The 17114-nt window shown below is 44.6% G+C and overlaps 1 protein-coding gene across 2 annotated transcripts in view; it reads left to right on the top strand.

Annotated features, from left to right (window-relative positions):
- The first annotated feature begins 3940 nt into the window (after window positions 1-3940).
- The window catches only part of cluha (clustered mitochondria (cluA/CLU1) homolog a), an 80888-nt gene continuing 67714 nt past the window's right edge, over window positions 3941-17114 (top strand). The window contains exons 1-2 of one of the 2 annotated variants that reach the window (XM_052035643.1): window positions 3941-4065; window positions 4106-4263. In XM_052035643.1, coding sequence (XP_051891603.1) covers window positions 4176-4263 — 88 coding nt within the window. In that variant the 5' untranslated portion in view covers window positions 3941-4065; window positions 4106-4175. Of the gene's footprint in view, window positions 4066-4105; window positions 4264-6196; window positions 6326-17114 lie in introns of those variants that run through there. The other variant, XM_052035644.1, reaches the window with a different exon arrangement.

Genomic DNA, 17114 nt, shown 5'->3' with positions numbered 1-17114 from the left:
AACCTCACATTTCACTCATTCTCTCTGCCAGTTTCTTATTCACTCGCTTAGTTTGTCCACTCCTCTTGAAGCCTCTTTACATCCTACTCCATGTTCAAAATCCCACTGTTTGTTATCATCAATAAACTTAAAAATATGATATTTGGTTCCCTCAGCCCTGAGAAAGATTATGAAAAGCTGGGGCCCAAGCACTGATCCCTGCAGTACCCCACCAGTCACAGCCTGCCGGTCTGAGAATGATCCCTTTATTCCCACTCTTTGGTTTCTGTCCAATAAGCCATCCTCAGTGCAAGTCAGTACATTACCCCCATTCCATGAGCCCTAACCTTGCTAACCAACCTCATGGGTGGCACGTTATTGAACACTTTATGAAAATCCAAATACACTACATTTCCCCCTTTCTATTCTACTGATCACATCCTCAAAAAACTCCAGCAGATAAGTCATACATGATTTACCTTTCATAACTCCATTTTGGTTCTGTTCAATTCTCTTATTCTCTTCAATGTGGTTGTGTTGTTACATCCTTCATTATAGTTTCCAGCATTTCCCAACCACTGATGTTGGGCTAACAAGTTAGTAGTTCTCTGTTTTCTCTCTCCCTCCTTTCTTAAACATTTGCTACCTTCCAATCTACAGGAACAACTCCACAACCAGTAAAAATTTGCAAGATGATCACCATAGTATTGCTGTACCAAATGCCACCTCTTTCACCAACGTTTCTAGTACTACTTTTCAACTAATACTTAATTTCTTCGGTTGCTCATTCTTGCTAGATCCTTGATTCTTCAAAACATCTGGTAGGTTTTTGTGTGTCATTTATGAAGACAGAGGCAGAGTAATTGTTTACTTCCTCTACATTTCCTTATTATAAATCCTCTGTCTCTGCCTGTAGGATGCCCACACTTGCTCTTGTTCATCTATTCCTTTTAATGTACCTATATAAGTTCTTACAGGCCATTTTTAGCTTCCTTGTTTGAGTGCTCTCATATTCCATTTTGCCTCCTTTTATCAATTTCTTGACCTTCCTTTGCTGTATTCTAAATCCTAAGGCCTACTGCTGTTTTAAGCAAAATCATAAGCCTCTTCCTTGGATTTAATACAACCTTTAATTTATCTTGTCAGCCAGAGATGAATACTTTTCCTGTTGGGTTTTTGTACTTGAAAGGAATATATATTTTTTGCAACTTATGCATTCATTTCTTTAAATGCTAACCATTGCGTGTTCACTGTTCAATGCATTCTTCCAATCACCCCAGGCAACTCTCCTCTCATGCCTTCATAGTTTCCTTTGTTTAGATTTAAGACCCTAGTTTTGCATTAAACTACATCACTTTCAGATTCAATGTCAAATTCTGTCATATTAAGGTCGTTCTTCCCCAAAGGCCTCTTGACGACAAAATTATCCATCAACCTCTCTCATTGCATAAAACAAGATCCAAAATATCCTTTTCCCCTAGTTTGTTCCTCAACATTTGATCTAGAAAATCATCTTGTATACTGTATATTCCATGAATTCATCTTAATAATTGGTTCCAGTATTTTTTATACCACTGATGTCCTACAATGGATTGAGTAAGACTAGACTAGAGAATTTACATAAATGTAAAGTGATATCAGTGAAACAGAAAAGCTTCTGAAAAGGACCAGCTTGTTTCCTCACGTTGGCAGGTCTAGAACTAGGAGGAATAATTTCAGGAACTGGAGCTTAGGAATGAGATGAGGAGAAATTTCTTAAGAGTCATAGAGTTATACAGCACAGAAACAGGCCTTTCAGCCTAACTCGTCTAACTCAGGAAGGTGCCTTCCTGAGCTAGTGTCACTTGCTCGCACTTGGCCTATATCCTTTTATATCTTTCCTATCTTTTAAACGTTGTAATTGTTCCCGCCTCTACTACCTCCACTGGCAGCCCGCCACCTTCTAAGTGAAACATTTGCCTCTTAGGTCCCCTATAAATCTTTCCTCTTTCATCTTAAACCTATGCCCTCTGTTTTAGCCACCCCTCCCACCCTGGGAAAAAAGACGGTCACCACCCACCTTATCCATGCCCCTCATGATTTTATAAACCTCTATAAGGATAAGTTATAAACTCAGGATCCTTTACTCTAGGGAAAACAGTTTTCTAGGGAAAACTCTTCTCATCATATCTCAAGCCCTCCAATCCTGACAACATCCTTGTGAGTCGTTTCTGCCCCCTCTCCAGCTTAATCACATCCTTCCTATAATATGGTGACCAGAACTGCACACAATATTCCAGGGACAGACTCACCAATGTCTTCTGCAGCTGTAACATTGCTGTTCCAATTCTTGTTCTAAATGCCCCATCTGATGAAGGCAAGTGAGCCGTATGCCTTCTTCACCACTTTGTCTCCCTTTACACAGGGGACTGTAAATCGGTGGAGTTTTTCACTCCACTCTACAATGGACCACTCCATAAATGGCCCATTATAGAATATATTGAAAGCTGAGATCGATACAATTTTACATAAATGGGGAATCAGAGGATATGAGGATCACTCAGGGAAGTGGACCAGGCAAGGTAACTTGTAAGATGGTGGAGCAAACTCAAGAGCCTATATTGCTCCAACTACTTCTATTTATGATGTTCTATATGTTCCAACGTACCTCTGTACAATTTCTCTGGTTGATTGGTAATGACACCGCCTCATCCTTTTTGACCCAGTTTTTGACACGGTTGACCACACCACCAGCCACAGATACCTCTTCTCTCCGGTACCTAGCTGGGTGGAACTGCTAATGCCTCTTTCCATTCCCATCCATCTGGTGATAACCGGATTATCAATAACAATTGCTTTTCTCCGTTCCCCCGTTGTTTACACTTCACTCCAAGGATCCATGGATCAGGGGAGGGAATTCCACTGCTTAGACCCGACAATGATGTAGGAATGGTTGATAAAGATCTGGGCAGCACAGTTAGTATAGCTGCTGCCTCACAGCTCCAGTAACCCAGGTTTGATCCTGACCTTGGACGATGCCTGTGTGGAGTTTGCACGTTCTCCCTCTGGATTTTCCTCCAGGTTTCGTCCCACATCTCAAAGACATGTGGGTTGGCAGGTTAATTGGCCAGAGGAAATTGCCGTGTGTGTAGGTGAGAGGTTGAGACTGGGATGTGTGGATTTTGGGGATAATAATATAAGATTAACACTAGATGAATGTAAATAGGATCTTGATAGTCGGTGTGGAATAGGTGGGCTGTTTCCATGCGGCATGACTGTATGAAATACTTCCTGGTCAGGATAAAGGGCGAGTTGGAGGAGAACTTATCAACGATGGCATTCCCATGTGCCTGCTGATCTTGTCCTTTTACTGGTGGAAGAGGATGCAGGTTGGAGAGATGCTCCATATTCTTGGGAAGGGCAGATTTCGTAACGACATATTATATAAAAGTCTGAAGGGGTGGTGACATCACCCGATTATGACAGTGTCTCAAATTACACAAGTAAATCCGTTTCCTGTGCCAAGTGTATATTTCGGAGAATTATTGTTACAAACTCCACTCACACTCTCGAAAAATATTCCCAAACTTTTACCTTACGGAGACTATTGAGCTAAACATACATCAGAACAGACAGAGACAAAAGAAGGCATGTTTTGCAGCAGAATTTAGGAGCGATCCTCAATATGCAAACGTAAGCTGGTGCATGTTATACAACTCGATGTATCTTATGCAACCGTGGCTTCCCAAAATAAAGATTCGGAAAAATTATGTCATAATGCGCACTGATTTGGGATGCACTTTTAGTGCAACCTTCGAGTGCAACAACCTTCGATTTTGCATTGCACAAGCTTTCGCTCTTTTGCATCTAAACTTTAAGCGCTTGGTTTCGAAAGAAGCAAGATTGAGACGTCCCGCCAGCTTTTTGGGCGCGTCTCGCCAGCCGTACGCGAGCCGGTCCGCCCATCCCCTTCCATTCGCCTTGGAGAAGGGTCGGAGGTTGGAGGGAGAAATCGTTCTGACACCACGTGTGTCGGCAGCCGGGTCGGCGCCGTCCTTCCGTCCACTGCTTCCAGCCGTGCGGCTGCTGACAAGGGGAGGAGGGGGGAGGAGGGGGGAGGAGGGGGGAGGAGGGGGGAGGAGGGGGGCGGCGGCGGCGGCGGCGGCGGGCGGAGGGACCCCTCGGTGCACCAGCTTGTGGCAGCCGATCGCAAGGCGATGGTGAGCAAGACGGACGAAGCGTGTCCGGCGGCGGCGGACACCGGAGAGGGCAGCGAGCGGGGACGTGACATTAGGGGAGAGGCGGGTGAGTTAAAGGTCAAAGAAAGATTAACCCCCCCCCCCCAGCTCAGTGACTGGGGAAAGGAGGGTAAGGTTGTTGGGGGGGGGCATCTGAATTAACCCCCCTCCCCCCGGTCGTGAGGGATTCATCCGACGCGCTCCTTGCAAAAACAAGATGAGGAAACCGCAATTTTATACGTGTTTATATATTTTTTTAAATAAAAGTGACCCCCACAGTGTAGCGTTGAATGGGGCTGGAGTGCAACTGCTCATGAATGGCTTTAATGAGGGGCTGAGGGAGGGCAGGTCGTGGTGAGTGGTTTTAGCAGTGATCCTGAAGTTGAAGCCAAGGGTTCAGGTGTGTATGTTTATGGGGAGGTGGGGGGGGGGGTGAGGGGAGGTGGGGGGGGGGGGGGTGAGGGGAGGTGGGGGGGTTGAAGGGCGGCGGGTCTGAGGGGTGGGGGGGTTGAAGGGCGGCGGGTCTGAGGGGTGGGGGGGTTGAAGGGCGGCGGGTCTGAGGGGTGGGGGGGTTGAAGGGCGGCGGGTCTGAGGGGTGGGGGGGTTGAAGGGCGGCGGGTCTGAGGGGGGGGGGGGTTGAAGGGAGGCGGGTCTGAGGGGAGGGGGTGAAGGGAGGCGGGTCTGAGGGGAGGGGGGTGAAGGGAGGGGGGTCTGAGGGGAGGGGGGTGAAGGGAGGGGGGTCTGAGGGGAGGGGGGTCTGAGGGGAGGGGGGTGAAGGGAGGCGGGTCTGAGGGGAGGGGGTGAAGGGAGGCGGGTCTGAGGGGAGGGGGTGAAGGGAGGGGGGTGAAGGGAGGGGGGTCTGAGGGGAGGGGGGTGAAGGGAGGGGGGTTTGAGGAGGGGCTGTGAAGGGAGGGGGGTTTGAGGAGGAGGGTGAAAGGAGGCGTGAAGGGAGGCGGGTTTGAGAGGGGGGTGAAGGGAGGCGGGTTTGAGGAGGGGGGTGAAGGGAGGTGGGTTTGGGGGGAGGTCTGGTGGAGTGTCTAGGGGTGGGCAGAAGGAGGGTGGTCTGGGGAGCTGGGTAAGAGGAGGTTGGGAGGGGAAGCTTGGTTTATGTGGCTCTGGGGGGAGGGGTGGCAGTTGTGATGGGTCCCGGGGGTGAGGGGGGGCGGTGCGTGTTGTGCAGGAACGGGGATGGAGAGGCCGTGGTGGGTTCTGAGGATGTCCGGGCAGCTGCGGGCCCGCGGGTAGATGGACAGACGTGTGCGGGACGATGGCATGCGGGCGGGAGACTCGACTGGCTGCAGGAGCGGTTGGGCAGCAGGACCCCGCGGCACCCTCTCTGCTGCCGGCCCGGAGACCATGTTGCCGACCGGCCGGCGCATCGAGTTGGCGTGTGCCGAAGCCCGGGGAGCTGGCGGACCGCTTGCCCGCCCGCTCTCTCTCCACCCCCGCCAGCCGGGTGAGGGGCGGGGTTGGGGGGGGAGGCGGGGAACAACCCTCCCACACACCCCGACCTCGGCTGTTCAGGCCGCCGGCTGAAGGTCACCTTCACCCCCGCTGGTGACAGGGACAGCGGCCTGGGCCTGGCCCGGGCCGGCGAGCCCCGGCCTGGGGTCGGGGCGGGGTGGGGTGGGCAGCCGCAGGTAGGGAGGGAGCACCCCCTTCCCCCGGCTTTAAAGGACCCCCATCTCTTCTCTCTTCCCCCCCCCCCCGCCAAAAAAGTGGCCCGGAAGTGATTGCTGGCTCCTTCGCAACCAGGCTGGTTGCTGGGGAAGGTGATGACATGAGGGGGCGGGGCAAGGTTACACATCTGTTTGTGTGGGTCTGCTGTCATCCCCTGACCTAGTCATCCCCCCCCCCACCGTCACCTGTAACCCCCACAGGCAATCCCCCCCCCCCCCCCCCCCCCCCCCCCCCCCCCAACCTCCTGCCCTTCGTGGATGCAGTTGGATGTCACCAGTGCTGGGCTACAGCAGCCCTTCTCATCAGTCTGGACACCCCACCCCCCACCCATTTTAACTCAACTTGATCCTAAACGCCTTTTATCTTTCTGCTGTCCAGTCCCCACATCTGCGATGGTGCAGAGACACATTTGTGTGCCGGGTAACATCAAAATACAGGACAAAATTTAGGTAGGTGTCCTTGCTGTCTGTTTGCTTCAGGCCCTGGAGGTGTGTGAATGCCAGTCTGTCTGTCGTTCAGTGAGTTGGGCATCCTTTATAAAACATAGAGCAGTGCATTGCAGTACAGCACAGGGACAGGCCTTTCAGCCCATGATGTTGTGTTGAACTAAATACACTAGTAATTAAAGGCCTAACTAAACTAATGCCTTCTACCTACACAATCTCTCCATTCTCTGCATATTCATGTCTTTCTAAGAGTCTCTTAAATGCCTCTATTGTATTTGCCTCCACTACCACCCTTGGCAGTGCATTCCAGGCACCCACCGTTCTGTTTAAAAAAAACAACCTTGCCTTGCACATCTCCTGTGAATTTACCCCCCTCACCTTAAATGCATGCCTTCTAGTATTAGTCATTTCAACCCTGGGAAAAAGATATTGGCTGCCTATCTATGCCTCTCAATCTTTATAATACATATAGAGATGAAGCCCAGATTTTAAAGTTGTAGTTCTACTATAAAACCTTTTTTTTAAACAAAAAAAATGAATGCATTATCCGCAGTAAACCTGTGTGCACCGTAGGGAGAATGGATGGCTGAGATCTGGGCTAAGACCCATGCCAATCTTTTTTATTTAAAACCAGGACCCCTAGACAGCATTCTTAAAGCAGAGCCCTGGTTTAATTTGGGCATGAGACTGGTTGTCACACCCCCAATTGAACCAGTGATCAATCTAATAGAAAATGAAATTCTATCTCCAGTCTTGATATCACAATGTGTTTTGCAGAATTATAATTACTTGTATTGAGGTGACATAATGCTTAAAGTCATGTTTGAAAAGCAACTGGTGCCCAAGCCTTAAATGGTGATTCTTCCCCTCAAAGCTTTAAGAAGGTAATCGAGTGTTCCATGTTAAACATAGTGTAATAAAATGCAAGTCATATATGGGATTGTTTTGTACCTTGAGTTAGGGTGCAAGTGTCTGCCTTTTATTATGAATGACCCTTTATGGTTCTGAAGCCATCCATTGATGTCTTTAATCTTTAGGGCCATAAGATTGCCATATATCTCTTCCTACTTAATTTGGATGAAGGTGTTTACAATAATGTTTACAATAACAACATTCAGAAAATACCTTTTAAAAACATTAATGTTAACAACAAAACTTAAGGTACGATCAGGAACTTTGATGCCTTGTTGTTCCTTCTGCTTTGTTTGTTTGGAACACACAGTAGTACTAAACTCTGGCTACACCAAATCCAAGTGTGTTCTGACATGTCCACTCATCAGCAATTGCATCGTTGGCAATTACCGAGAAAACCACCAGACAGATCAAAATTGTAATTTTACACTTTTATTGTTAAAATATAGTCAAAAGCACCAATGATAAGTGTGTTACATTTTGTACATCTTCATCCAAATCAAGAGGGAGAGGGATCTGATAATCTTCACTTGGGACCTAAAACCAACAGCAGGTAGCTCCAGACCTCAAGTCCTTTTTAATAAAGGGCATGATTCCAAAAGTGTATACCGCTTGTTATAAATCAGCTCTTAAGTGTACTCTTTGCAGCATATACTATACATACAAACAACTACATATGTAGATTTATGTAATCCGTTAACTATTTTCTTTAGTATACAGTTATAACTTCTCCCAGTCATTAACTCTCCCAATCGCTTGGTCATTTTATTGACTGAACTTTTCATTGCAAGTTTTGCCTAACATCTCTGAAGCATCCACTTCAGGCATTAGTGAATCTCATTCCTCTTCATGTAGGTCTTTTCCATTTGGTCTGGTGTCCTTTACAGTTGTTACATGAATAAGATTCTCTTCATAATGTTGAATAGATTAGATTACGTGGTCTGGATCACAATCTTGGTATCAAATAATCTATCTAAATAATAACACAAAATCTAACCCAATTAATTACAACTGATACAGTGATGCAGTGTTTTTCGGTATCCTGCTGGGGTAGTGTGAACTCAGTTGTAAGTCTCTGGTTGTTTCCGAGATTCTTCATTGTCCTGCTTTTGGTTTCGTATTGCTTTGCATCCTGATCTCTTTCCCAATTTCTAAACTGTGCTTTTCTCTTTTCTTTCCCTTGTGAATCTTTGCTGTGGACCAATGCACTGGTTTCACTTTTGAGATGCATATCTTGGGCTCTACCTTTTTTGTTGCACTCATTCCAGAGTTCTGTTGTGCTGTGGCTACAGTACACTGAGAGATCAAGATCTACTGATTGCTTAGGGCTTGATATTCTATTGTCCAGATTATGAATGAACTTGCTAAACCCTACTGAGCAACACTGATCAGATGTGCACGGTCGGTAACTTGAAGGATGGAAATCATGGTTCATGTTCTCTTTAAACTATCATTATTTAGTTAGTGCCTGGCTTCTGTTTCCAACAGCCTTTGTCATCAACCTTTTGTTTTCATCCATTTCAGAAGCAACACCATGTCCAATTCCTATTCCAGGAGTTCTGATTTGTTCTGGAAAGATACCTGTAGTCTATAGGAAGGGGACAGAAAAGGTTCACCAGAATGTTCCCAGGGCTGGAGGGCTTGAGATATAATGGAAAGTCGAGACAGGCCGGGACTTTTTGCCCTGGAGCATAGGAGGCTGAGAGGTGACCTTGTAGAGGTGTATAAAATCATTAGGGGTGTAGATAATATCACAGTCTTTCCCCCAGCATAGGGGAGTCTAAACTAGAGGATATAGAATTAAGGTGAGAGGGGAAAGATTTAAAAGGGACCCGAGGGGAAATATTTTCACACAGGGAGTGGTGGGTGCAGGGAATGAGCTGCAAGAAGTAGCTGTAGAGGTGGGTTTAATTACTATTATGATATTTAAAGGACACTTGGACAGGTACATGGATAGAAAAGGTTGAGAGGAATATGCAAGCAAAGGGGACTAGCTTGTATAGACATTTTGGTTGGCATGGACAAGTTGGGCCGAAGGGCCTGTTTCCATTCTGTACAACTCTATGACTGTATGGACTGCTCTCAACTACAACGTAGTTACCTTCAGTGCCTCTGCTTTTCCCAGCAGGTGCTGTGCATATTCATGCCCATCCTCCACTGTATCTTCAAATCTTGCTGCATCCTTGTGTCTTTCGAAAATACCGTTCACAGCGTGGATGATTATCAACGACCCTCCACTTATTCTTGGCTATGTTCTGCTGGTAATTCACAGCCACTTGTTTGTCAAATTTAATGTACTTGACAACCCAAGATCCTAGGTTAAGTAAAAAAACAAAAACAGGAATTCAACCAGAACCTTAAAGGTTTCCTTGAGGTCAGTGTGCGTCATTTTGTGTGAAGGATTCTTGATAAACAGTGTCCTACAACCACTCATTGGGCTGTTCTTTTTGCTGCAGGCAGTTTCTGCATTCACTTTCTCTAGTTTGTAGAGCAGCTTGAACTTTTATCTTTAGCAGTTTCTACATTACTCCCTCTCCCAACTGCTAACCCTCTATTGTAATTTCCACTCTGAAGTATTTGCCTTGCTCGTATCAAACTACATTGTTGGAAACTCTCAAGTAAAACGTTTCATTTCCCTATCAGTTTGGCTGATGGTAGCTCCAGCATTTCCCAAAGATTAGCTGTGTGCCATTGTAAAGCTTCCAACTCCACCAGAAAACTCAATTTAGTTTGGTCAAACTATGCAGAGTGAAAACTTTTCTTTTTCCAAGGACATTAGTTCATCAGCTACTTTTCTGGTAGTTTCAATAATAGACCTTTCACTTGGTCTGATGATTCTATTCAAGTTCTCAATCTCTTTTTCTTCAAGAATTTTTTTAAACTTTAATCATAGTAGCTTCATTACTGGTAATCAAGCTGACAATTCTTCTAGTCTAGCCAGCTTTTGAAACACTTGGCACACTTCTCCCAGAGCATCAGTGGCTATTCTGATTGCTCTAGTAGCCTCTGAGTATCTTCCTCTGGAGTGACCTCTGTCTCTGCACCATCCTCAGATAGTTGTATTGTGGTCGTCCACTCATTGGTTTCTAAAACTTGCACGTTTGAGCTATTGTCTACACTCCTTGCACTCCAGTGTTTGCTAGCTGGAAGTTTTTGTGCATCTTCCAAGCCAAACTACCTGTGCGTCCTTGAGTGTTTCTGGATCTCCTTGCAGCCCAATACTGTGATCCTTTTAAAAAGGTGGTCTCTCAGTCCAAGTGACTTGATCCAATCTATTCCCAAAATTTCCAGTGCACTGTTTTGTTACCCACTAATATGAAAGGCAGTTGATTCCAACTGTTCTTATTCAACAGTCCATATCACCCAGGACTCGGAGTTCTGAGTGGGTGCACAGCACTATCTTGATCTGCCTCACTGAAAGGTGGTGGGAGTACTCCAAGTAAGCATCCTGATGCATCACAGAATGATTTGCCATGGTGTCTGCATGCATATTTGTAGTAACTACTTCAATCAACATTGGCCTTTAAATGAATTAATCTTAATCGCCCTCTTCAGGTGTGGTATAGATACTAGTGAATACTCCCATTTCCACTTCTTCATTCCCTGACTTCATCATATGTATGGTACCCAGAGCATGTATGTATTCCATACACTTGCCCCTTTGTCTCCAAGGCATTCCAGGACTACCATCCTTTACCATCGTTTGACGATTTGGACTCTTGTGTAATGTGCCCAATCCTACGGGAATTAATGGTGAGCCACCTTGAATAGGCCTCTGAGGTGAGGTGGCTCCCATACCAGCTGTAACGAGGCCCCCTACTTTTTACACCCATGTGACCCATAGCTTTTCTACCTTCAGCACTTGCACAATTGACTGGCTTCCCACTGAGCCTGCTTGCAGCATTGACGTGACTTGCCCTTGATGGAGAGAACCGTATCATCATTATGTAGTTTTGATTGCACCTCAGACTCTTGCCACGAGCGAAACTGCCTCACGTTGTTGACCACTCTCTCCGTGGCTGTGGCAATTGTGCACGTTTCCTCAATCATCAGGTTCCCAGTATTTAAACCCCCACTTTGAATTCTCAAAACCTTTCAAATGAATGGGCTGAAATGTGTCTTCAAGGTACACACTGTCCTTGTATACCATAACAGTGGTCTCTGGTGCCAGCATTCCTATGTTTCACATCCTTCAGCCAGCAACAGTTTAGTTTTCTCCTAGCGTTTCATCATATTCCTTTGGGGTCTTTGGAAAAGATACAGAACAATGTTAGTCTTGAGGAACAATGATGTTCGTCTTGAGGAACAAGTCCACACATGGCGTTTGCAAGGTGTGGCTGATTCCACTTGCACTTCTCAACTCCTGATCATAAATGACACATCCAGTGCTTGCTGTTGTGGCTCCATTTTGAGAACCTTGTTCTCTCTTTCCATAGGCTAGATCACTTCTGGTACTTCCTCAAGGAGCAACATCCTTAACTCAACACCAAGGAAGCATTGCTGCTTGCATAAGCAAATAGACAGGTACTGCTGTAAATAGTACATCCTTTATTGCAGGCAGAGATTCTCAACTAACCGCAGTGTCAGTTCACTTGGTACTAACTAGTTCTTAAAAACACTTTGCACAAAAATATGCAAAGCTTAACTGCCCTTTCAGCCTAATAGTTTGAGACTGGATGGTAAGGAATTGTGTGCGCTGACTCCATTCGAGTTTGACAGATAGAAATACTCAGAAGGGCAAACTTCTCTCCCCATAGATGCTGCATCATATTTGACTGTTTGAACTTGCTGTGCTGATGAAAGGTCTTTGCACTGAAATTTTGCTGCCCCGTGAAATACTTGCTCTCTTTACAGTTACTGTTGCACCTGCAGGTGTTTCAAGCATTTTAAAATCAACGTGCACTTGAGAGTTGGGTTTAATATTTATGGTCTTCTTGAATGTTGTATTGTCCATTAGCAATGTTTGGTTATAGAGCACAGTTTTGTAGTAACTTGATCACTCTATAGGTATTCTCCAGTGATGTCACAGTTTTTGCAATTACTTTTGACTTGAGTAGAGAGGTGAGCTGTGTACTCGGAGGAGTGGCTTTTCTTGTCCAGCTTTGTATTGGGATGGGTTGCTTTGCTTGCTCCAGGATTCTTTATACTTTTAGACTGCCTACTGAGGCAGTGGTTTCACTCCCTGCCTTCAGACTCTGCCTTCTCTTGGGAACTCTCTAAGTCATTGAGGGTCTGTATCTTGTATGATGATGGGTGAGGGCAGGATTGGGCCGTACTTGTGATGTCCTCCTCGTGTAGGGAGCTTATCATCATCTTAAACACTGAACAAGCTGTTCATGCGTTAAGCGACGGATGAGGAAAGGAGATGAGAAGAACCAAAGCCCAGTCCGGGTAAGTAGATATTAAGTTATGAAGATGCAACTTATCACAGCCTTAAAAAAAAATAACAGTTGTTTGATAACTAGCTAATGTTACTCCCTTGATCAACCACCCACTAATCTCAGTGCTGATTTTCCATTTATGCATCTAAGGACCTGTTTTGCAGTCAATGATGAAGGGATCTTGAGGAAAGATCTCAAAGATTGGGTGTGCATCTCTTTATGATCTTCAGTTTGTCATAGCACAATACAGGCCCTTCGGCCCACCATGTTGTGCCGACCTTTAAACCATGCCTAAGACTATCTAACCCCTTCCTCCCACATATCCCTCTATCTTAAATTCTTCCATATGCTTATCTAACAATCTCTTGAACTTGACCAACGTATCAGCCTCCACCACCACCCCAGGCAGCGCATTCCATGCACGAACCACTCTCTGGGTGAAAAACCTCCCTCTGATATCTCCCTTGAACTTCCCACCCATTACCTTGAAGCCATGCCCTCTTGTACTGAGCATTGGTGCCCTGGGAAAGAGGCGCTGGCTGTCCACTCTATCTATTCCTCTTAATATTTATCTACAGGTGTCCCCCTTTAAGGTCTGATGCTTCCAGATATCTTTACTTTGAGAATAGTGTGTGAGATGTTCACATCAAAGCACTGATCCTGTGATTGCATCTGCAAGGATTGTACATGTGGCGGAGCAGGCATTCACTGACAGCAGTCTCCAGCTTTGTGCATGTAGCTGTACACAGATGTCCTCTAGAAGGAGCAGCCATTTAAATACAGTGAGAGTGGTGAGCACTGATAGATTTGCTGTCAATACAGCTGCCAGTTCCCAGCCATTGTGTTTAAGGTAATGGTTGTGTTCAAGTTCTACACGAAGCTGTTTGGGCCTTGCTAAAACATTATGTAATTTGTTGATTCTACTGTTGTTTCGGTTGAAAGTAAAGGGACAACAGAAAACGTATCTGCTGAATAAATCTGACTCAGTGATCTGTAAGTAAATGTATGATGACTGCAAACTAATTGTTCTTTTATATGCATCTAGAAGATGTACACTATTATTGAGTGTCAGTGAAATAATTCATCATGTGATTATCCAAGCATTGTAACATGATAAATGCTGACTTATCTGTGGGCAACAAACTACAGATTAGCACATCATAGGTACAAAATAATCACTGCAGATTTTTTTTTTAGTCAGCAGATGTGACCAACTTTATACATCATCTACATGAAGTGTCCTCACCACTTGTGTTTGCTCTGATACCTGTAAATCAACTGCAACAACTTGTTTATATAACTCTTTTAATGTAATAAAATGTTGCCGCTTGAGAGGCACAGTAGTGTAGTGGTTAGTGTAACGCTTTACAGTGCCAGAGTTTGTATGTTCTCCCCATGTCTGCGTGGGTTTCCTCCGGGTACTCCAGTTTCCTCCCACATTCCAAAGATGTGCAGGTTAGGAAGTTGTGGGCATGCTATATTGGCGCCGGAAGCATGGTGCCACTTGTGGGCTGCCCCAGAACACTACGCAAAACAATGTATTTCACTGTGTGTTTTGATGTACATGTGACTAATAAAGATATCTTATCTTTATCAGACAAATTCCACAGTAAGGCACACAAGGAAAAAGCAGTGCTGATGATCAAACATTTGGTCAAAGGAGCAACTTGGAGGAAAAAGCAGAGTTTTAAAAAAGGGTATTGAAGAGTGTAGCGCCTTAGTAGATGAAAGCATAGCCACCAAGAGTGGTGCGGAAAAGCACGAGATAGTGAAGCAGAAATGTCTTGTGGCTGAACGGGTTACAGGGAAAGAGAACGGGGTTCAAAAACAATGACAGTTTTAAAATCGAGGTGTTGCATAACTGGGAGCCAGCACTGGTCAGCAGTACAGGGTTAATGGGTGAATGCACTTGGAGTGAGATGGAATGTGCATAGCAGAGCTTTAGATGACGTCAGGTTTGTAGAGGATAGAACCCGGGAGGCTACCCATGTACATTGTAGTAGTAAAGTGCAGAAGAAACAAAGGTGCATTTCAGCTGTACATAAACTGAATGTTTAAAAGAAGATCAGAACATCAGCCATTACCTTGCCTTGAGTGGATTAATTTTGTTTTTATAGCTGGACTAGTGTCGAGGTTTTCCCTCAGACCCAAGATTGGTTGATGTGAGCTAGTCTGTGGATTAAATATTTGAATCGCTTAAGCGTAGATTCTTCCTCTCCAGCTTCATTAACAGAAGAGTGGCCTGTACTTGACGGAGGGCTTTACTGTCCTGTGTAACAGCACCTCAGACCACAGTTATTATAATAAAATGTCTAAGGACGCTTCATCGAAATGTCATCTCACAAAAAATACTAAGTTACGTGAGATATTAGGCAGATGAACAGGAGCTTGGTCAGAGAGGTGGGGTTAGCAGTGCATCTTAAAGGAGGAGCAAGGCAGAGAGGTTGAGGGAAGGAATTAGAGTTTGGGTCCAAGCAACCATAGGCATTTGGTTGGGCAATTTAAAAATTCAGGGACTTGCAGGAGGCCAAGATTGGAGGTATGCAGAGACCATGGACGATTAGCAGGATGGCAGAGGTTAATGCTGTGGGGGGAGCAAGATCACAATAGATTTAATAGCCAGGATGATAATTTTCAAATGGAGGCACTGCTGGACTAGGAACTAGTGTAAGTCAACAAGTAATGTTTGATTGGAACAGCAGAATTTACAGCGAGCATATTTATAAGTGGGGGGTGGAAGTAGAAGAACATTGGAAAAATCTGGAAGAAACAATGGCATGCACCTTTGGAGGGGAGAATCTGGTTGTGGTTTTAATAGGGAAAGGTGGTATCTTTCACAGAAACCGATCTGTGAATCTATGTGCTGCTATATTGGTTAATCCTTGTTCTCTCATGAAGTATGTGCAATTGGAGCTTCTCCCTATGGTTCACTGATTCTCTTTGGTAATATACATCACAGCTTCCCTAACTTGGAAAATGTTCTGCCAGACCTGCTGCCATATATCTAAAAATTTAATTAGTCTTCTTTGATATTGGAGCCTTTCACAGCGGTAGACAATTTGCCAGGATCCCTCTTTGTTGAATTCCCTTGTAATCTTAATACATCACCTCTCATTTTCTTCTTTTCCAAAGAAAGTAACTTGGGCTTTGGCAGCCTTTCATCATGCACTGGATTTGAATCACCTTTGTTGTTACTGCAACAGTTCGAGGACAGTAATGTCAGGTGACCAGAATAAACACAAATTTCCTTTCACTTGCTCTCTTTCGCTCTGCAAATAAAACCCAGTATCTTAACTGTAACAAATATAAAAAATCCCCACAATAATGTATTAGTGATTACTAGTTAGGACAAGGACAGGAACGTAAATTCTAATTTGCTCCAAGTCCATCATAAATCTGCCTCCTTCCTATCTCCAAAATCTCTTCCAGCCCTTTAACCATCCTATATCTCTGCAATTCTGGCCTCTTGTTCAACCTTGAATTAAGCTGCCAAGGTCCAGCATCCTAGAATTCCTTCCTCCTAAACTTTATCTTCCATAAAACATGCTTGAATCAAGTTTTTAGTAATTTGCCCTAATATCACCTTTTGATTTGGAATCAAATTCTGTTTGACATTGGTCTTGTGAAGCACCTTGATGCTTTGTGACATTAAAAGGCCTAGATATAGCTAGGTTGTTGCTGCTAAGCAGTAACATACTGGTCACAGAAATTATACATACAGCATTACCTTGTCAGGCTGCGATAGCAAGAACATTTGTGTTCTCCACTTGTAGATTGTAACTAATTGCCCTTGGTGAATTTAAGGTACCAATTCAAGCAATGTCCATGAATTACAATTATAGTTCAATATTATCAAAACTTTGTGAAGGTAATTAAATAATATAATTTAACTTCGAGTTTCCAGTGCAATGGGACTCATTTAGGTTCTTGTATTTTAAATATATACAGGTTATTTATCCTTGTTTTGGGTTTGTATGAGTGCTACATCATTATTGAAATCAATGTTGTTGTCTATTTTTATATGTATACTAACATAAGGGGTAGGTGTATTGAGGCCTCATGTACGAGCATAAATCTTTGTGTACTGGCTAAACTAGTGTGCAGAGTCATGCCCATAAATCAGTGCATGATGAGTTGGTGACCTATACAAAGTAGGGGATTTAGTTGGGGTCAAATGGAAGGTGAGAGAGAGGGGAATAAGATCGGAAGTGACTCAAGCTCTACATTTAGTATCTTCCTGAAGCTGGCTCATTAAACAGAACTGGGAACTGTCAATACCTGTTGCAAAATGCAGGTTTGCTAGAAAAATGAGATTTGGAAGAGATGATAGAAGGGAAGGTATGGGCTTCATTGTTCAGTTAACATGTTAAAATCCATTGGAAGAATAAGCAGACCAACATCAGTGTCCTCTCCCAGCCAACATTAAGGCTGTAAAAACTTCCAGTCAACTTCCTTGTGTAGACTATGTTGTTCACATGCCCAACCCCAGATGCATGAAA

This window comes from Pristis pectinata, chromosome 21, assembly GCF_009764475.1.
Source record: "Pristis pectinata isolate sPriPec2 chromosome 21, sPriPec2.1.pri, whole genome shotgun sequence".
In the NCBI taxonomy this organism is placed as follows: domain Eukaryota; kingdom Metazoa; phylum Chordata; class Chondrichthyes; order Rhinopristiformes; family Pristidae; genus Pristis; species Pristis pectinata.
The sequence above is the reverse complement of the archived record's forward strand: the minus strand, read 5'-3'. Positions and strand labels throughout refer to the sequence as shown.